At 42.3% G+C, this 22,446-nt stretch overlaps 1 protein-coding gene across 2 annotated transcripts in view; it reads left to right on the top strand.

Moving 5' to 3' along the window:
• Positions 1 to 343: 343 nt before the first annotated feature.
• ELL (elongation factor for RNA polymerase II) overlaps positions 344 to 22,446 on the top strand; it is a 79,278-nt gene continuing 57,175 nt past the window's right edge. For both annotated transcript variants that reach the window (XM_067560822.1, XM_067560829.1), the window contains exon 1: positions 344 to 481. In XM_067560822.1, coding sequence (XP_067416923.1) covers positions 347 to 481 — 135 coding nt within the window. In that variant the 5' untranslated portion in view covers positions 344 to 346. The remainder of the gene's footprint in view (positions 482 to 22,446) is intronic.

Consider the following 22,446-nt stretch of genomic DNA (forward strand, 5'->3'; position numbering starts at 1 on the left):
CAGCCCCGCCCCTTCGCCCGCTCAGCCCCGCCCCGGGGGCGTCTCCTCCACTCCCTCACCGCGGGCTCCGGACCACGCTACCCACCCTCCAGCGCGGCCTTCATTTGAATGCCCCTCCCCCCCCGCCTCTCACTTCCTTCGGCCAATCGGGAGCCCGCCTTCGCCGGCCCGGCCAATCAGAGCGCGCCGGCCCGCCCCGCTGGCCCCCTCTTCGCCCAGCAACAGGCGCGCCGGCAGGGGCGGGGTCTCCGCGCGGGCGCGCGCGGCTTCGTGAATAATGCATGAGGGGGCGTGGCCGGCGGCGGCGGCGGCTGGCGGAGGGCCGGGCGGGGGAGACGGTCCCAAGATGGCGGCGCTGCAGGCGGAGCGCGGGTACGGGCTGTCCTGCGGGCGGCTCGGCCGGGGCACCCGCGTCTCCGTCTTCCACGTCAAGCTGACGGACAGCGCCCTGCGGGCCTTCGAGGGCTACCAGGGCTGCAAGGTAGCGCGGGGCGGGGGGTGCGGCGCGGGGCGCCGCCGCGGGGGCCCGGCCCCCCCGGCCTGTCCCATGGGGCCGTGCCCCCCCCCGGGGTGCTGTGGGGGGGGGGGGCTCGGGGTCCGGCCTGGCCCAGCTCTGCGGGGCAGGCGGCGGGCGGCTGTTGTGGGGCGCTGAGCACACCCCTGGGCTCGTCATTGCGGGCGGCGGCCCTGGGGCCGATGCTCCCCCCCCCCCCGTGTCGTGGGGGTCCAGGGCCGTGGGGCTTGGCTCCTCTCAGGCCAGCCGCGGGCCGGATCCGGGGGGGCTCCCTGCCCGCAGCCGGTGGCGGGCTGTACGCCGTCAACTTTCGGGCGCGTCCTGCCGGCGGGGGGCGGCACCCCCCTTGCGCAGAAGTTAATATACCCGGGAGTTAACCCCCCCCCACACACACACACCCCTACCCCCCACCAGCCGTGGGGCGGGGAGCTGTGCTGTGCTGGGGAGCTGGGCACCCCACACATTCCGGGGGGGGCTCTCCTTCGCCTGCCAGGGGTGCTAAGGCCGGGGTGTGTGTGTGTGGGGGGGTGGATCAGAGCCCAGCTGCCCCCCTTGGGGGGCGGCCCGGGGAGGCCGAGGCTGCCGCTCTCGCTCGCTGCTGGATGTTGAGCACTTGGGTAAAATGGGGAATTTCCTTCTCCTCCTGCCCATCCCTGCTGCTCCCGGCTCTGATTGATCGGCTTCCCCGGCCCGGCACACGGATGCCTTGCTCGGACTAGACACGCTGCCCATGCTCCAGAGCAGACTGTTGATCGCTGGAGGTGGGAAGGCAGCTAACTTTTCTCCTTTTCTTCGGCCTTGGAGCCGTGTTTTGACATTAAGATTGCAGGGAAGGCTGCTATTGAGCTGTTTCCTCAGCATGTATCCAGAGAGCGTCTGAGCCCTGTAAATAAAGAAACATGGAAAGACGTCTGTGACTAGGATGAGTCTAGAATGAATTAAAAGGATTTTTTTTCTTTGATCTTGTCCAGTGCATATTGGTCTGTGTTCATCTTGCAGGTAGGGTGGTAAAAGCTGGGACTGTAACCTGCTTGTTGTCAGAAACCTCCGGCTTGCCAGCATCTGTAGCATAACCCATATGTTGTCACAACACTGTGTTTAATGTAGGGTGTTGGTTACATCACATAAGTGAGTTGGGCAATCTGTGCATGAGGGCTAAAGGTAATTACAGTCCCTGGGTTTATCAACTTAACATTGGTAACAGCAATTTATATTTAATGAGTGTTCGTCAGTTTTGTGAAAGGTCAGTAGCAATGAGTGAAGGAAACATTAGGCCTCTAATAGGCTAATTTTGGAGAAAAGCTACTAAACTATCAGGGAAAGTCGGGGGTTTTTGGGAAGTGGGGCAGGAGTACTTTAGGCAGCTGTGTTAAATATTTTGGGAAGCTGGTCTGAATGCTTGCCACACATGAATAGGGGTGCTTATTTTCTAAATGAAGTGTGGTTTCTGTCATTGTTTGGTAGCCAAGGGCTACTAATAGACTTTGCTTTCTGCTCACCATCTAAAAGAGCGAGACAGTGGAGCTTGTCTGCTGCTAATGGTTAAATGGGTAGGAGAGGATAAGAGTTCACTAGTTTGTGTAATGAATAAGGCGACAATTCGTGGACTGTTAAACACGTACATTGTTTCTGCGTTTGTTCTATAAACAGTTTCCCCTGCTTGTTGAACTTGTCTTCTTCCTCTGAAATGTTGCGCTGAGCCAAGACGCCGTTTTACAGCTCCTTCAGTGTGCGTAAAGACTAGTTTTTAATTTAGTTTGGGCTTGTAGAAGGTACATGGGAGGATCTTGTGAAGGGTTTGTCCTGGTCTAGTTTAATTTGAGTTTAAATTTGATGTAACTGACTGCAGCATTGGTCTAGCACTTATCCAAGAAAATGTAATCCAATACTGTTCTTGTTACCTGAAGTCAAATGTGTTTGGAGTCGGACCTGTTCTATTTCTCTGTATAGTATATTAGTGTGATTTCTGTGACCAGTCTCTGGAATTCTGCCAAAACAGTCGAGGTAAAAAAGTTATTATCTCCAGTTGTTTGCTGAGTTTGCTCTTTGACTTTGTAATGCATGTGTTGAGTTTATAGTCCATACGTGAACACCCAAAAGGAATATTTGCCATCAGCTTTTGATTTTTCCCTTCCCCTTAGTGTTTTTGCATGCTTAATAATAGGTTGCACCACTGGTGGATAACATAAACAAAGCTAACTTGTGTTCCATGACTTGGCTTCTAGTTAGAAGCCTCAGAGCAGCTTGTTGGGTTTCTCTCTCCTAGCTGGGTCTTCGCTGAGATATGGTAAGTCACTTGGGGCCCAAGCCACTCTTCCATGTGTTGATGAACCATTCGAGTTGACTTAGGAGTACTTGAAATATTATGTATAGATAGAGGGTATAAACCTCCTTTATGAGAAGGCCCAATTATATTTTTAATTGTCCATGGTCCATGTGTGCAAAGTTAGGGGCATATACTCCCCTGATCCACAGTGGATCTCCCACTGAGGTGTGCATAAAGATCAAGGGGATGCTGTGACCCTTGTGGAGTAATAAAACGTAGTGAAGCTATGTTCAGCATCACTTGGGGGAGGGGAGAATGATTCAGTGCACTTCTAGGACCACGAGTATTTCTGCCTTTTGTCTGACCCTTTGCCCATGTAATTACCCTCACAACTGTGGACTTTGAAAACTAGATGCACAGTTCCGCAGCTTAAGTTTGAACATCTGATTCTGTGTCATCATTATGCATAAGGACTAATAACCACGGAGATAAAATGGGGCAGTATTTCACGTCTTAGCCTGCAGCAGCTCTGTCTGCAATCCAAGGAAGATGGCTATGCATCAGCTTTGCTTTACTCCACCTCCGCTGTTGGCATATGCATATGTTCTGCTTGGCAGTCACCTTGTGCATCAGGCAGGACACGGCTGTCAGCTTTCTACTGCCTCCCATTCCTCCTGGTCAGTCAGCAGTTCCCATGATTCTCCTGAGAGGGTCAGTTCAAGATACCTTTGGTGCACTTTCTGGTTTTCTCCTTGTTTAGACTGGGTCCTGAACATTGTACTGTACTAGTGTTGCCCATTACGGAATGATATCTTTCTAACTCAGGACCAAAGAGAAGCTCTTACTTGACTCAACACCCTTTCCGAATATGGCACAGCTCCTTTCCCCTTGAACACAACATAAGTTGTACACATCCTTTTAGCCTGTGGTACAACCAAAAACTAGAGTACAGTATACTCCCAATTATCCGAATAGCATGTGGGACATGGATTTTATTCAGGTAATCGAGAGGGCAGGAGCCATTCAGCATTGGAGGGGCCTCCCCTGTGACTGGATGACAGTTCTGAGCCCTGGATCAGGGTCTCTGCTCTGCCCCACTCATTCCCTCCTGTGACAGCAGGGCTGCAGAGAGCTCCCTGGGCTACCACAGGGCTGGAGAAACCCCATCCATGCAGGTGCAAGGTGTGGGACCGAGCAGAGATCCCCAGCCAGGACTCTGCTCTGTCCCAGCAGGACCGCAGCCTTCCCTGCACCTTGTGCTTGCAGGGATCAAGTGTCACCTGGCCCTGCTGCAATGCAGGGAACTCTCTGCAACTCTGCTGTCACATCCCTGCTTACTCCCCTGCCTCAGCGGGGCCACACAAGGGTGCCATCCAGCCATAGTGTGGCTAGCCCCCTGGCAGGGGGCTCAGAGTTGTCTTCGCAGTCCTGGCGAGGGGTCTTTGCTGTATTCTCTGAACCTCCGCATTATTCGAATCCTTTCCTTTCCCCGTGGCGTGAGACACCTGGGAGACAAGGCGGAAAGGGTTCAGATAACGCGGAGGTTTTGGATAAATGGGAATAGCGCTACTAAAATGCGAATATGTGCCATGGCAGGCTTAAGTGTCATGTGGCAACTGGTGAGGTACTACAGCCTGTGATGGGGTGGATGAGGTATGTGAGTACCATCAAGGCTGATGATGGAAACTTTAATTGTGAATCTCCTGAGTCTGTAGCCTATAGTTCTTTAAAACTGCAGCTTCATGGTTTAAAGGACAATATGCTGTGAATGTTTAGAATTAATTTATCTGCTTCCTGTGTGACATCCGCTATCATCCTTTCTCTTTTATTTGTGAGGATTGTAGTGATTATGAAATTGAGGAGCCAGTGGCGTTGTCTTGAATATGGCCGGTGGAGATGATGCAAGCTTCTGCCATGTTCCTCGGTCATGGTCTGCAGGACTCCTCCACACCCACTTGTCCATAGCCCCTCTCTGGAGCTGAAGCCACCAGTTGAGCCAGACGGGTGAATTTGGGGATTTGGACCATCAAAGGGTATTGCCACTCCACAGTACTCTCTAGTCTTTGGCTTCAGTCTTGGAACCTCAGTCTGTTGACAGATCTGAACCTTCCAGGTTTTGGAGTATGGTACTGCTCCTGTGCCAGTTGCACTCTAGTTTTTATTTTTAGTCATACTCATTAACTTCTCAGTGGTAAAGTGATGGCTACGGAAGCAGGTGTTGAGACTAAGAGGTTTGGTTCTTTTGCATATCAAGTTATTTTATAACATGTATGGCCAGGGAAAGCTTCCTTTCAGGCCTTTGATTTTCAGCATGGACTGGACAAAGGGACGCACACTTCTCCATGCTTATTGTGAGCATGTGGCTTTTTAATCAAAACTCATTAAATTATCTTAAACTTTTTGCATAATTATTCCTTCTGTGTAACCTGTCTCTTCTGCCGCATCAGTTCACTGATGCCTCAGTCTATCAAAATTGAAGCAATTATGACCTCACTAACATGGGATCGTGACATTGCGAAGTGAATCAGTCAGGGAGAGATTGGTTCGAAAGAAAACTCATCTGTTTGCATGCACACCTCTTGATGATCAGCAGTGATGGGGCAGGATATGCCAAATATACTGGTCTGTTAAAACTTCATTAAAGATTTTTTTTTAATGTTGACCTGAATGTGGCATCTTCCATTTCAAGAAAGGGTAGTGACTGAGTTTTAATCTTGTGTTTGAGGTATGTTTTGGCTGTTTCCTTTCAGTTATTTAGGGTAGCTTTTCTCCCAACCATGTACCATTTAGATCTGCTAAAATTATAGATTTATCTCTCTACTCTTCAAATTGCCTGGGAAGGAATTGTCTATAATTTACATCTAAAATGACGTACAGTTGCTATGGGATTCAGTGGCAGATTACAAACCTATTATGTGCTTTTGTATAATGGTGGTAGCTGACAAAAAAACTAGGTTTACTTGGTGACATGCCAGTGAAAAGTAGAGAGATAAGGGTATTTTGTCAGACTATCACTGAAAATGGTAGCAAGAGGAAATTGTTTGAAAAGTACTACAGAAAGTTGGTGCCTTAAAGAACATGAAAATCACAATTGTCTCAAAATTTTATCCCTAAGTTGCCACAAACAACTCCTAAAGCAACTAAAAGTGGAAAGCTTAGTGCCCATTTCTTCTTCATCTGCATATCAGTCTTAAATGCTGTCAGGTGCTGAGCATTGTAGCACAAACCTGGCAGCTGAACTAGGGCCACTATGTTCATCATCTTACAAGAACAGCACTGTTGCCATTGGATGATCAGCTAGCTTCTGTGTTGAAAAACTCTTATACACATCAGCAGGGAACAGAAAAATTTGTTTTAAATTCCTTACAAAATATTTTTTAAATTCAGATAACTATTTGAAGTATATCCTATCAAATGCTGGTGTTTAAAAATTAGGTTTAAGAAAACCCTGTCTGATAAATCTTTTTAACTGAGCACCGCACTGTTGCAAAGCTTACGTCTCTAAGTGGCTTGTACACTTGCGTTATAAACTAGTGGCTAACCTTTAGAGCACGGCATCTTAATAGGTGACCCTCAAACATACCTTTCTCAATCACTTTGAAATGTTTTCTTCTTGTTTTTCAATTTATTGTAATGTTCCCTGGCAGCGAGACTGCCGCTCTTACATGCAGTCACTCACTTACATAGTGCAGGTTTTTGTCCTGATAGCAGAGCAGTTCTTTGTTACCAGCTGGGGAGGAGAGAGTCTTTTTTTAAAAAAACAAAAAAAAAAACGCTAAAATTTTGAGAACTCATTGTAGAAAAATGAAGGCTGATCAATTATGCATTATCTCCTGGATAATTTGCACATATCCCACTGTGTGCTCTGGGCAGGGTGAGTTTGCAAAGTATCTCTAAATCTCTGTGCATTTTATAAAGTGGGAAGGGAGAGATTGTACATGCCTCACTCCAATACCAATTTCTGCAGATAATCCCTGGAAGAGGAATACACTTTTTGGCTGGCTTAATGGTTTCCTAATAATGGATGAGGAAACACTGGGATGGATGGAGTTGCAAGTTTAGGTAACGTTTTGAGCCACACAAGCTATTTTAGGGCCCTATATAGAGTTGTCAGACTCGTATGCGCAGTTGTAGGGATGTGAGGGCTTGCTTTTTTGGTGAGGGGGTTCTCGTTAGTCTAGCATCAACAGTAATTTCAAGAGCATTAATAACTTTCTGCTTCCCCCTGAAATATTGAGGTTTGACTCTTTTATGAACATCATCCTAACAAAAGGAGCCAGATTGACAGCCCCAGACTAGCATCCTCTTCTTACCCACAGAGCAAGTACAGAACAAACAGCAGTAAAGCCAACTTTCCTTGGCCAGCGTGCCTAAACCTACCTGCAGGCATCATTCAGAGAAGGGAGCTCAGATTTTGTAGGAGAAATAACTTTCTGTGGTAGCATTAATGTTGCTTAGAGCATCACATGCCCTTAAGGCAGCCGTTGCACATTGTAGTAACTTAGTGTTGTGTGTTGACTTTTTTTTTTTTTTTTTTTAAAGAATTCTGGTATAATAAACAGGATGACCCTCTTTTTTTTTTTTTTTTTGCAGCTGGTGTCCTAACCTGATAGTTTGTGCAGAGTTCCAGAACTGCAGTGAAAAGGGAAACTTTAAAAATCCAATGTATTTTGCATTGCTCTAATGAATAGACCGGGTTTAGAAAAACACTGCTGTGTACACTTAGTCTCTCCTTTCTTTGCTTTGGACTGATGCCTTTTTAATTTAAAGAAACCAGATTTGTTTAACTTTGAAAAGTGGTCACTGCATATGAACATGACTTTATTTGGCAGCCCACCTCTGCCCATTTTGAGGCTTCTCTGATCTAGCTACAATCTGGTGCCTTCTGTCAACCCCTCTTTCCCTCGCCACCCCCATTACCATCTATGCAGTAAAGCCACTTTCTTGGCCTTTGTTATCTAGCAGAGATTTGCACGCTGTTCAGATGGTAGCAGCAAGATCGAGTATTTTATTCAAAGTTTTTAAGAGAAGGCAACTGGTTTTGCTCTTCTCACAGAGGACTGCTCCTTGTCTGACAAAGTGCTGTCCAGCCCACCTGCGGCCATGCATGGTCTCTGTTCCTGTGTGGAGCCTGGGCCCTTTGATAAGGAGAAAAGGTAGACCCAATCTCCTCTTGGACCAACTGCTGTCGAGAAAAGGGGTGGACCATGTGACTTGAGAGATTTGGTCTGAGCGTAGGACTGTGAACCAAGGACTCCTGAGTTCTGCTGTTACTTGAACCTTTACTCCAGATTATGCTATTTATTTAAAGGTAGAGACTGATTCCCACCTTTTAGATCTATGCAGCTAAACACTGAAACATTTTAGTCATTTCCAATTCCTGTTTATTAGTGAAGACTATCACCAAGTTACTATTACTATAGTATTAATACTAAATATATATAAATTACCGTATTATTACTATTTACAAGTTACTCTTTGGAGAGCTGGCTCAGGGCTTTTAAGCCCCTAATTCTAATTAAGTAATGTTTGTGTATCTTGGATGCCATGCCCCTCCTTTGATTAGAGAGAGAGAGTTTTTCTGATATTTATAGCATGTCTGCTTGCATTAATTAAGATCTTGATCGTAAGAAGAGTTTAGTCTGGATAAACCTCCCCCGATCTTGATTGGGACCTCTAGAAGGTACTGTAGGTTCCTGCTCCAAGGTGCTCACCGTCTTAGACATACTCCAGAATGGGATGACAAAGAAAGAAGGGTAGAGGAGAGAGGTGTTTATACAAGCAAGAGACCATAAACATTTACACTTGTTCTATACACATCTTGTTTGCTCCTCTGTGGGGTGGAGGTTAGCCATTGAGGGCTGACTGAAGCAAGCTTTGAAGGGGAGACTGGCCGCATGGGCAGTACATCACAGCCTGGGATAGGGCATGAGACAAAACTAGAGCAGACATGGAGCTGCTGTGGGAGGGGAAGATAAAAGGAACATCAAGGTGAGCTGAGTCAGCAGACCCCGTGGAGACACAGTGCAGCTGGCACAGAGCTGTGCAGGGCCTTGAAGCTGAGAATAGAGAGTCTAAAGGGGATAGAAATAGAGATCAGGGACTCAAGCCTGGAGTGATGTTGTGGGAGAGCAGGACAGAGCAGTAACGCGTTAGTCTCCATGTTGAACTTGCCTGGCATAGCTCAGTTTATTAATAATTTTCCCACATGTGCCCATAACTCCCTAATCCCTCTCCTTTCATAAGGGCCCTGTTTATTGCTCTCTCGCTCACATAGTTACTTCCTGTGGGCATGGACCTGCAGAATTTGGTTTTCTGGCCTCCATACTTCAACACCATTTACCCCCCTGCTGTTTTAAGATGTTTTAAACAAAGCCATGCTCGGAGGTGTCCCTTCCTTCCTTTGCCGAAGCTGAATTTGGCAACGAGGGATGGGATCACTTGATTACCTGTTCAGTTCATTCCCTCTGAAGCACCTGGCATTGGCCACTGTTGGAAGAGCTGGGCTAGATGGACCCTTGGTCTGACCCAGTATGTCCGTTCTTATGTTCATTATCAGTGTGTAGCAAGAATAAAAATGTTGCATGCAATCCTAGCACAAGACATCAGTGGGGATGGAAGAAAAACTGGCTCAATCCACATTGTGCTGTGCCCAAAGGATCTACATCTCCAAGTACCCTAAGTGGAAGAAACTTTAATCCTCTGATTTTTATATTCTTGCTAGCTGAGGGCCTGCCATTGTATGATGGGCTGCAATCAGAAGCTTACATGCCAGTTGTGGTTATTAGAATCATATTGCACATTTCAGTGTCTAGACACTGATTTTTGTTGTTGTACCTTTCCAGCTCCTCGGCACAGATTTAAGTTGTTCTTGGCTCATAATCATTGTGAGAAAATCAAATAGCCTCTGTTGATTTTTCCATTCATCCACACCCCTCCCCCTACCCCCAAAGAGGGGAACAAGATAATTGACAAAACGTCACTTGTTAAAACCTGTTACCACTGTCTTTGGCTTTGCTGAGAACTCTGACTTGGGCCAGTTGTATGAAGCAAACTTACTCTAAAAGCACTTTGAAATCTGCAATGACCTGGAAGTCATACCACTTGATCACCAGATGAGAGGTGTAGGGAAAGATCGCAAACTCTTGATTGGTGTCTAGCATGCCCAGATTGGTTTAGTGGGACAAATGTGTTCCAGTGAATGAGATGGATATGAATTTTATTGTAAGGGTTTAAAAAAAATACCCAAGGAAATTAGAGACTCAAATTTAATCTTTCTAAAACTAAAAATAACATTAAGGGTCTGACTTAAACCCACAAAAGCAAGAAAATTCCTAGTTGAGAATGGAGTAAAGCAGCCTTTTAATTTGAGTCAGAACTGCTCTAGTCCATTTTCAGCCAGGAACTTCCTTGCGCTTGTGGGTTTGTAAGGTCTTTAATGTTCAGCAAACAGATCCTCAGTGGACTTGATCCTCTTTCCATTGCCTGCAGTGGGAACAAGATTTGGCTCCATCCCTTGAGTCTGTGAATTCATCTTCAAAAGAGATGGATTGCTGTTATAAACCTGAGTGATTTGGGCCTAAATCATACTTGCCTTACTACTGTGAATAGACCAACTGAAGATAAAGGATAGAAGTAAGATTTGTTTATCATTAATACTGACTGGCAAATGAAGCGTTGTCTTGATCTGGATCGAAAAAAATGATCCCATGTCTGAGACTGTGGTTACTTGGCTTGATGAAAGCTGCATCCATTGAAGAACTTATGTACAGGAAAAGAGTGAACCTGGAAAAAATCAACAAATATGGTCAAAGTTCATAAACATCCTCAGTCTGATGAAAGAGCAGCTAAACTAGGACTTCTTATATAGAATGTGAATTAGTATGTATTAGTTCCAGTAGTGAGATCTAGTTGGACTTGATTTTGAAAACAAAAAATAACCCATGATACCCACAGGGAGAAATTAAAAGGTGGCAAATTTAAATTGGTAAAAGGAAATAGTATTGTTTGTAACACACAATTCTGAAACTCACTGCCATAAGATATTGGGATTCACAAAGCATTATGCATATGTTTGAGTAATAAGAAAACTCACTTACATGAGATAGGATAGGAATATAAGGGATATAAATTTGTGATTCAAGTCGTAAGATAGCCATGAACTGACAGGAATTAGAAAGAAACTTCCTTAGCGGACTTGTCCAATTTTTTAATTATTAAAATTTGTTAGACATAACTGGTTTGTGTGTAATGAGAATTCACTTGTCATTTCTAGTTTATTAAGTTATGTCATAAGTAGTATAAAGATGCTTACTCTGTAAGATGGTAATACCCTTTTTAAATAGAGATCCAGTAATTATATTACTGTATAATGTTTCTCTAAACAAAAGCTCACTGTTGTAATGATTATAGTATTGTCTCTGTTACGTACATGGATAGGATTTATAAAGTGGTTAAAACTTCCTAAATAAAGACATAGGTAAAGTGGGGAAAGAAAAGCTGCTGCTTTGGTCAGGTTATTTCATCATCTTTTCATTATGGGGTTTCTTGAACCTTTCTTGTAAGCGTCTGGTACTGGCCACCACTAAAGAGGGATGATGGACCAAATGGATCATTTTAACTTCTGACTGTTCCTGTATTTCTAATACATTTTAAGAAGAGATCTGAAAAACACATGATCAGTTAAACTTTCAGGGGAGTTGTGTGGGGTACTTATCAATCTTGGTAATTCCCAAATCTTGACTTTCATTTTTTATCCTTTAAAAGAGAATTCTTATTAATCTCATGTCCCACCCCCTCCACACCAAATAGCCCCTGATAAGTGTTTCAGTATTTATTTTAACGGGAGCTTACTCTCAATCTTTTCCTGACTTTCATGACTTAGTCCTTGCCCTCTGCCTTCCCCACTCTACTCCTGCCCTGGGAGTTGTATTATTTGGCAGAGACTGTTATTATCCTGTCCACATGTCCCTATCCCACAGACAGTTGTTCAGTAAGAAGGGGAAACCCTGCCTGTCTGTGGGGGATGCGAGCTTTCTCTGTTCTATCTTCAGTGTGTGGGATAGGAGGTGCCTGTTCTGCTTTCTGTCACTCATACGTGATTTGGGGGGGGTGTTTCCTGTATTGCTATAGCTGCTGCAGTGGTGGAGCCCTGTGGGCTGCCTTTTCTGGTGCCATACCAGAAGTTGGGGCTTGTTTCTAGTTAGAGGTTAAAAGTTTCTGGGTGACCCTTATTGCCTGAGAAAACAACACAAACCTTAAGTTTTAGTTTGACTCCCATAATAGGCAGTTCCTAACCCTGACTTTCACTTTATTGCAAAGAGACAGTGAGAGAATGAGAGCAACATGTTAAGTGGGATTGGGTGAGACATTAGTGCAGGCAAATAACACTACGATAACAAACCACTATGTGCAGGCCGGAGTTTAAGAGCAGGTCTGCAATAACGAACATGGAGTGTTGGAATAAAAATAAGTTTATTAAGGAAGTTGACTTTTTAGTTTTCAAGTTTCCAAAAGGTTATTGTAAACCAAGGGGTAGTGGTGAGGCTAGTTATATAACTTTTATGAAAGTAAATGGGATATCCTTTTAAATCTGCTTGAAATCTGAATTTCAATTTGTGTAACAGTGGCAATTAGGAACTTGCTGCAGATATTTTAATGGGGGAATGATTCATAAGCCCTATAAGAATAAAACAAGAAACTTGTAGCTGAGCATACTGATGCCGTTTTTAAATAGAACGGGACTGATCTGTACATTAAGATCACTAGGAATTACAAAATAAACATTTTCCAAACTAAACATTCTTTCTTCCACTTTCTTACCTGGAAGAGTTACTGCTGATGTTTTACAGCGGTTAGACTGACCGTTAGGATTTATTCGTATGGCCTTCCAATTGGTACTCTGCAACCATTTGCATTATAGAGAACACTGTGGTACTTGTCTAAAGGTTTAAACTGTATCTTATGATGCTACCTTTCACATATTAGAGCCAATGCATCTAGCCCAGTATTGGGAAGCTTTTTAAAAATTTAATCTTGAAATAAAGCTTAGATGAACTAACAGCAAAGAAACATTTTTTCCTAACCTCAGATGAGATAGCTAGCCCAGCCATTTGTTTTCTTAAAACAATTCTCTAGACTTTGAATTACCATTTTTTTGAGACTAATAATTTTGATCACATAAATGAGTGAAGCGTCAATAGCCATATCATCTTTTTTTGTGTGTGTGACTAGACTAACTCTGCTAAGTGAAAGAGAGTTTCTGTCTGTTAGGCTGTAAAAGGTTCTGGAGGACATTTAAATTTGTACCACTGTAAAGTTTGATGCAGGGATGTGGTTTTTCTTTGTTTAGTCAGCAGAGATAGTATATTTTTACTGTTCTTATCTTAAGACTTTGATATTCGCTTTTGGAGTCCCTTGTAACCATTAACTTCCACAGACTGCCTAATGGTGAGCAGAGAAACCTCTGATTTTTAAGGGCAGATTTCTTCAATTTAGAAGTGTTTCTTATTCCGTTTGTCACTCTATTTTTGGAATGGATTTTGTTACCAACCAACCTGGCAGTGCAAATAAAAATGTAGTTGGAACAGTGCTAGTTCTGTGTTCTCTCATCCAGCAGGTCTATTAGGGGAAGGGAGAAGCCTCACTTTACACAAGTGACCTCTCCAGCCAATTATGCTTTAGCAGCCAGGAAGGAGTCTAGTAGCGCAGAAAGATAGTGGTTGCAAAGAGGTTCTTGTCAGCAGCATAGAGTACCTGGAATGTGGAGGGAAAGTTGGCTAGGCAGATGAGTTAGTTGTGACGTTAACTTGCCCGCTGTCTGCTTTACATAACAATGTCAACTTTGGAAACAACCCTGTATAATTCCAATGGAAGTGTTGAGTGTTTAATGAAAAATGGAGTCATTGCAATCTGTGTGGGAGAACTGATGGTTTCACTGAATTTCTGTGGCCCAGGAGCCCTGATTGAGTCTAACGGTACTCTTCAGTTCATGCTGTGTTCTTTGAAGTTGACTCAGACTCTAAGCACCTTGGCCTAGTTGGCGATGCTGCCTGAAAGCATGGGGGAAGCCAGTTTGGACTCTTGGCTTCCTTTTTTGATAGTTGGGATGGATTCTATGGGGGTGGTGGGATTTCTTCAGGAGTCTCTAACTTTATTCTTGCTCCCCCTCTTAGATCGTGTACCTTGAATTGCAGCAGCTACTCTCATCTCCATGTTGCGTCAAGTGTTGGCTATACAGCCTAATCATTTCAAAAAGGTCTAGATATCCACAGTAGTAAAACCAAGAAAACCAGCTCTGACTGTTGGTCCTCGGTTTAGCAGTGCATGTGATGAGGTCTATGCCATGGTTAGGGGTGGGGATGTTAAGTCAATCTGAATTCTAAATTGCATTCCTGTAGTCTCTCCTGCAACAAAAGAAGTAAAACTTATGTGCAGGTAAGGATCACAATGACACTTCAGTCACCTAGCTAAGACCATTCTGTGGTCAAGTCATCAGATGAAAGAGCCTTGTATTTTGTTAGCATGCACTAAAACAAATGTTTTCTTTACCTGACTTGGAATTACCATATTTTCATTAAAAGAATACAGAGAAAAACACCTCTTTACAATTCAACCTTGGAATGGTATGTCATAGTATCCACTAGCTGACAGTGAACAGAATTACAGGCACTAGTGTTCACTTTGTGTAATGAGTATGATGTCGGGGATGGTTTATAGAACTGGTCTCATCATTGCTACTCTTCACGTAGAATATCACCTGTTGTATATAGCTTGGTCTATTGGCTAAACTTTCTTTTGCAGAAACTAACAGTCAGAACTTAAATGTAGCACTTCCTAGTGCCTGGAAGAGACATTTCTGTTGTTAGTAGTTTGGTAACTTATTCTTAGTACTAAGATCATTTTGAAACCTGACAAATTTCAGGTTACTTGCCCTACAACTTCGTGGGGGTTACAAATGTCCCCTAACTGCCTGTAGTTGGAGAGACCTTAATACATTGCACTTCTGACTAAGTGTACAGGAGTTGCAAGTTCACGGCATGCTTGTGACCAGTATATGGGGAAAAATGTGTTTTACGCTCTTCTAGCCTTAAACCTATCTAGTTTTATTTGGCCTATTAATCCCTCTTTTGAAAAATACTTAACATTCACTGGTATAAAAGGCTTGTTAATACTTTTCTACTGACTGTATGCAAATGAAGCACTGGTATTTGACAGCAAAAATCGTTGTTCACAGAAGTGTCTATTCCACTTCTAAAAACTGATTATTTAAAAAGTTTCCTATCCTATTTTAGAACTTGAGTTGTAGGAAGGAATCTTTTCATAATAGTTGTTAATGCTGGAGTCTCAGCTTAAAAAGGAATTCCTCACTTGTTTCTGAAAATATCTTTTAATAAAAGTGAATATTTTAAATGTAACTTTCTTTGATTATTTTAACTTTTGCAATTCTCAGTTTAGATAATGAAGAGAGTACAGGTTTTCATATACTATCACAATACTGCAATTTTTGACTGCTCACATTGCAGGGAATTATCTATATCCAAACAGTAAACACCATTTTTTTGGAAAGTTTAAAACAATATAAACCACTTCTGTGCGGCAAACTTACTTGCAATGGTCTGTTATCGGGTTGTGTTTTATTTTACTTCTGTATAGGACATAATACTTTATTGTCTATATTAGACTAAAAAATGACAGGCTGATGTGCTTGTATTGGAATATCTGTGCCTTGAAACCTGCATCAGTTTTCTCCAATGTTTTTTCAACTTCTCATCTGTTCTTTCTAGCTTTCCAAGTGCTCAGGATTCTCTAATCTATTACAAGGAGAGTGGGTCTCCATTGCAAGTTGCTTATTACCAGAGAAGTCTCAAGTTTTTTTGATCTGCTGTTGTTGTACATTGTAGCTCAGGGTTCTACTGGCCATAATTTCTTGTCTTCACTTTATTAGTTTACAGCAGGAAATGTTTTGTAATTGGTCTGGTTTTTGCTTTGCAAAGCACCAGGAGGCTAGTACAACTAACTGTTCAGCCTGTTAGAACTATTTGATTAAAGGGACACCAGTAACTTAAATTTTCAGAGATGAGGTTGACTACTGATTGTTCCACTAATGGAAAGATGATTTTTCTCTGTTTTCGCTTTGTTTACTTTTTACATTTGAAAGCAGTTTGTGTTGCATCAGTTCTTTCCCGTGTATAGTCCACCAGCTTCCCTTTTTATTTGTGAACCTTTCACTTAAAAACAGAAATAGTTGAAAAAAATAGGAAAATAACTGTAAACCCACAAAAATTGGCAAGGGGACAAAAGGGCAGATGTATTACTTGGAGTTATTTTTAACTAACTTTTAAAATTATTAGACTTGTACTGTGTCCCTTCAACATCTTTTTTAATGCTAATGGTAAAAAGGGCTCTATGAAACCCACCAGGTAGCGTTAAAAGACGAGGACAATGATGCTCTTATGTACACATTCATTTTGGTAGTAACTGAGAAGCTAGCAACAAATGCCTAGTTATGGCAAGATTGATCAGATGTTTGACATGACAGTGATAAACAGAAATACCAGTTTAGAACTGTCAAGAGCTCCAGGATGATAGGGAATTTTAGATTTCTCCCCATTTCCAGTACTAGTCTGATACTGATAAATTCCAGCTTTCATTTGAGGATCTGAGTGCTCTGCAGATATTAATAAACTAAGCTTTCCAACAGCCCTGTGTATCATGTAAGTTGTTAGCTATGTTTTACAGAAAGAAACTGTAGCACAGCGGAGAAGTGTCTTCATAAGGTCACACAAGCCTGTGGCAGAAGGAGAAATGGAATCACAGTCCTGACTCCGAATCCTGTGTTCTGGCCACTTGATAAAACTTCAACATAAAGTACTTAAATTTTTTTTAAAGCAATCTCATGATGGAATAACTTTGTTATAGTTCCTAATTTATATATATTCTCTCACTTTTTATTGGAGTGGGTGAGAACGGGAGTGGTGTAAAGTTGTGAAAGAAATAGTCTTCCATGGGACATTTAGCTACATGTGGGAAAGCAGCTCTTACCTTTCACAGCCCAGGATTTTGTACAGTACCAAGACTGAAGCCAAAATAAACAGGGAGCTTAAATAAACAGTCTGTACTATTAAGCAGTGCCTATATTTGATACAGTTCAGCATGGAGAAGATTTTTCAACTACTTTACTATTTAAACTGAGAGAAGCAGTGGCAAGTGTATTTTTTTTATTCGTGTCAAAGTTCATTAGTTTTGGCCAAAGCATTTCAAACAAAAGCCAAGAGGGAAAGGATGGAAGATTGACTGGGTCAGTCACTATTCTTGTTAGCCAGTTGGTATGAGGAAATTAGCCATAAAACTCTCAGTAGCTCTTGATTTGGGGAAGTATGGTGTAGAAGACAAGGGGCTTATTTTTCTTTTGGGAGATGCACATACAGTAACTTGTATTAACTGTACTTGTACTTCAGTATTATATTTATATGGCACTATATACAGGAGTCACTTCTATCCCCTCTGGAGTGGAACATGGCAGCTGTTTAACCAGGCATTACAACACTACACAAGTTCAGAATAGGAACTTGGGAAGAATACCATAAGTTGAAGAGGAAAGGGATTTTTAAGCAGGCTATAACTGGCCAGAGCAACTGATTAATGCTCCTTGTGAAAAATGCTCTGAAATCTTCACTGTCCACAAATGGCCAAGAGTTCTGATTTACTTTTCTTCTGAAAGTAATGTGATTTCATTTTTAAAAAATAGACCAGCAGGAATAACTAGTCTAAAACTTTTATTTTGGAAAGGTTAATTAGTGAAGGGTACTGTGAAAGATGCCTTGCTTTTCCAGTCTGTGCGCGTGAAATCCCTCCCTACTCCAATCTGTCTAGGAACCTATCTCAGTAATGAACTATATATGTAGTTTAAAAATGTCCGTGTAGTTTAGACAGTATCTCTTTTCTTCCTGGCCACAACTGTGCGTGGTGATCACATCTCAAGCATCTAGTAAGTAGTTCAGGGAGGCTCTTTTGGTTGGAGGGAGTACAGAAGCCTGAACTCAAGCTGCCTTAGAGGAGTGGCTTTTAAAACATTAATCAAATAAGTCTGTTTGCATTACTGATTTTTGGATCTAAAACTGGTTAAATAAAATTTTAAAGGTGAACAGAGTTGGGAATTCTGGAATATTCAGTTTCCTTCTGCCATTTTTGTATTCCTTTTGCAATTTAACAAGATCTGAAGGTGCCAATAAAATTCTGCTCCAGAAAACCAGTGTTGCATCAAAGAGATTATCTGGGGAGTTTTGAGTCTGAATGTCTTCATGGGACTCTTGCCAGAACCGAGATCTCTGTAAACTAATTTTCAATATAAAGAAGACCTGCTGAACTTATATATGCAGTAGGCCACATTGTTTGAGGTTCTTGAGAGATAATGTTAGTAATTATAACCTTAACACCATTGCACAAATACAACAGGTTTTCTAAATTGCTGGGGTTGGGAACCATTGCATTAATACAGAATGGATTTGTCCTAGAGTAGCATTCAGTCATCTTGGGGGGGAGGGAGGGGAGGCAGGGCAGGGAAGTGTAGAACTTCTGTATTTCTACTTTTTTTTTGCTGTGAATTTGCCTGCAAGGCATAATATTCTCAAGTGCTATTGGAAATGTTGTTTCAACTTACTTTATACTCTCCCAATGTTGGCTTTTATTGCTGCTAGTCTGAGAGTTATTAGAACAATCTTATCAGTATAGTCTGTATAGTCAATATACAAATAGAGAGAAAAATAACCCTTTACCAGTCATGTTTAACAGAAGTTTCCAAAGCTCGTGGTCTTACAGTGTGGATGGGAGTAGTTTCACATGCTGTCACTAACAATAATTTACATGCTAACAGACTGCTGGACTGTTTTCAATGCTCATACTATATTTTAAGAATTGCTGAATATGGCTTGATCCTGTGAGGTGTAAGGCCTTTCAGCTCCATTGGATGTGGTTAGAGTAGCAAGCACTTGGAGTTTGGCTTATTATTTTCTGGCAAGTAAAACATAAAGGAGCCTAACTTTGCTTCCCATAGTCAGTAGTCGTTTCCGTCAGTGAGTTCAGAGGAAGCAAGACTAGGCTGTAGATGAGTATCTTCTCCCCAGCTAGCCACCGCCAGACTTCTTCAGCCTTTTGCGGCACACTGAATTTTAGCATCCCAGGTAGTAAGTTCCCAATTGTCATTCATCGGGGTGGATTATCCAGGATGGCCATCACACAAAACAAAAATGGACTCCCCCAAACCTTATTGAAATGGTTTTAATTAGTAAATATTATCAGGAGCTCTCTATGGTAAGGTTCATTTTGACATCTTGTAATTTCATCGTTGGTAAAGATGACAGAAATACTCAGAATGCGTGTGAGCAAAACAATCAAATATAAATTAAACTGTAGCAATACAGCCTGCCTGCATTAAATAAAAAGCAATTAAATCATGATAAGGCAGTAATTGTCCAAAGGCAAAATGTTGAAATGTTCCAGAATTGTTACCTTTTTCTATAAGTTACTGAATCCTTTCAGTTCAGGTGTTTCCGGCCTTCAGTAGAAACTATAGGTGAGTAAAAATTAAGTCTAGATTCACTAGTGCCAGCTGTTTAGCCACAAATCACAGCTAAGAAAGATACTACTTAGACATGTTGTAAAGGCAGTGGCTTTAATTTTTGAACGCTTACTCTCAGAAACAAAATTCTTATGTTATCAGAATGTAACTTGTAAGCATACTGGTGTGCTTCTTCTGCGATGCATGCAGCTTATCCTGGAAAATTGTCATTCCTGTCTAATAAGGTTACATTTAAAATGGCGCAGTGAAGTTTTCCATTATAATCTAGTTTCAAGTTCCATTGGGCTGAAATCCTGACTTTCAGTGGGAGAAAACCAAAACAAATAATCCTAAAACTCCTACATATTTTTAGGGGGTTGGAAAGGTACTGGTGTTATCAGATTGTACATGACCAATTCGCTATTATCTTACTGATGTTTAGGAAAGTCATTTGAATTAATAGTAGGCAAGTGACCATTTTATTAAGCTGTCACATATTGTGAAGATATACAGTGCTAAACAGATGTGAAATATTGTGGCCAGTTTCCAAACTTGGGTGCCTACCTAAATAGCCTGATCTTCATAGTTGCTGAGAACCTGTAGCTGTCATTGAGTTCATTGGGAGCTGTGGGTGCTTGGTTACTCCATGCTAATTGCACCTGATGCACTCTGAGTGCTCCCCCCATAGGTTTCAGGCCTCTAGATGTCAAACAACCCTTGAGCTGCAGTCCCCTGCTGCTGACTGTGATTACTGCAGCAGGCCTGACTTAAGTGCAGGCACTGAAGATCTGTTTCCTCCAGGAGCAATGACAGTGGTATCCGGTGACCAAACAGTCTTCTTGCAACACTTTTATTTAGAACAAAAACATTTGACAGACAACAGCTGGCAAACAATAAAGCAGTCTGTATGCATGCATGCATGCATGCCTCTTCCGAAGGCTTTCCGTTCTCTGTTTGGGGAAAGACTGAGCTCTTCAGACTCCTGCAGAGCTCTGTCACTGTCACCCGACAGTTGACCTCCCCTCTCCTGAGAAGGGCTCTTGAGGTGTTGTGCTTCTGATCATTGGGCTCCTAGCCTGGCAAAACCAGGTTTGCATCTTCATGGGAGGCAGGACATAGGATTCTCAAAACTAACAGTTTCTCAGGTTGTCTTGTAATTACCCTCAAGTTTCTGCTTGGGAGGTTGCTTATCTGGATCCATTGTGGTGGCTTGTTTGTTTTTTTTTCTCACAGCCCTTTAATAAGCTAATCGATACATTTGTCCAGGAAGTGTTGTTGTATAGTGGGTTATAATTTCTCCTGACTGAGCAGGGTCACACATAGTGTACATAAATTATTCCATCTCAGTATTAGATTGCATAGCAATTCCACCTCCATCACACTTGGCACGTGTGAAAATCCAGCTGTTTAGCACATATAATCCAAAATAGTGCCTGAGATTAGGCACTTACTAATGTCCAATCCCATTTATTTTGAAAAATGTTCCTGTAGGAATTGAACTTCATGCATTTCTCCTTCTTAGACATCCCTTAACTATACTTGATGTAGCTTTTTTTGTTGGAAGACCGTATCCCATTTTTCTTAATATCTTAGCTTTTTGGTTGCAAAGCAATGTCTACTCTAAATCCCTGTATTTTAACTGTGGTGTGCAGTGAGTTGATTTCACTACCAAAGGCGTCTTTCACAATATTCGTCTGCTGGTGCTAAAAAGATGTTTAGAATATCACATCTCCTGTCTCAGAGGCATCTGTTCTCCTGGGCGTTAAAGGCCTATTTTTGTACATACCGTGTAAGTAAAAACATAGCATGGCTCTGCAGTGAGATGAGAATTCTCTCAAGAATAAGACCTTTTTGAAGGTTTTAGTTAAGTGAAGTTACACCAGCACAGAAGTTGAAATTAAAACCGTTTTCACTGTGCTTAAAGGGAAGGTTTATGTAACTTAAAACCATTCTGTAAACAAACCATAGTAATATTACACTCAAATATTAAGTTAATTACCAGTGTTAGCGCTCTTATTTGAAACCCTCTTATCAAACAAATATTAAGGCGCTTCAAAGACTGCATTGTTAATTTGCCTCTATTGGACCTCCTCCATATCAGACAGATGGGAGTTGGAAGTAATCGACCACTTACCAGAAAACTTGAGGCTACATCACAGATAATTCTTCCCTTCTCCCATTTTGTTCAGTCTGCTTGGATTCCAAAGTGGAAGAGACAGTACAACATATCAGACAAACTGTGGCAATAGAACCAACCTTGAAGAAAATGTTCAGGAAGTTCATTCCACATCTTGGTTTCAGAATTGTTTTGTTGACATCTGGACAATTTTAGACCTAAAGAGCTCTTTAAAAACAAAAAAAGTTTAAAAAGGTTTCAGCTAGAATTTTAAGTCCTCTCTTTCTGTAGTTCCCCACAAGATTATTCAGTTGACTCTAGGGATGCATTCATGCATCTCTCAGGGGATTCCTTCATTTCTCCTACTGTGGAGATCTTGACCAATATAGAACTCTTCTACCCTTTGCTCTTACTAGCCTCCCATGTTGCAGTTTCTCAAAGAAAAGAAAATGAATTATTTAGACACTTAAAGCCCAATTCTTCATTGTACTGAGACACGCAGTTCCATTAGAATGGTTATTTTAACTTGCTTTCAGCTTGGGGGCAGAGCCAGGTCTCCATCACTGGCAGCAGAGGAATGCCCTGGCCCCTGAAGTTCAATGTAGTTTTTTCTGTCTTCCCAGCAGCGAGCTGCAGAACTTTTTTCTGAGGGAAATGCCAAGTTTTATTTCAAATTTCTGACTAATAGTTGGGCTCCGTGTGTCTAATTCCCAATGGTGTTCCAGGGCTGCCTTTGCTTTTGGGGAGCTGCCCCTCCCCCCCAACTCCACTTCCTCTTCTGAGGCATTCAAAGCAGCTGCTGTCCCTTCAGACTTCAGCGAGAGCTAGGCCAAGAGCCAAAGATTTTCTTTGGCTTCACCCCCTTATCAAGTGTTTCATTGGAGCTGTGCCTTCTTTGGGCAGAACATCGGGCAGGCAGAGTTGGAAAAACTGCCTCAGTGGGTAAGCAGCTTCCCTGTGATAATGGAAGGACAGCATGCCCGGTGGAAGAT

This window comes from Emydura macquarii, unplaced genomic scaffold (genome assembly GCF_026122565.2).
Source record: "Emydura macquarii macquarii isolate MOO-44397 ecotype Brisbane River unplaced genomic scaffold, CSIRO-AGI_Emac_v2 contig_306, whole genome shotgun sequence".
Taxonomy (NCBI): Eukaryota; Metazoa; Chordata; order Testudines; family Chelidae; genus Emydura; species Emydura macquarii.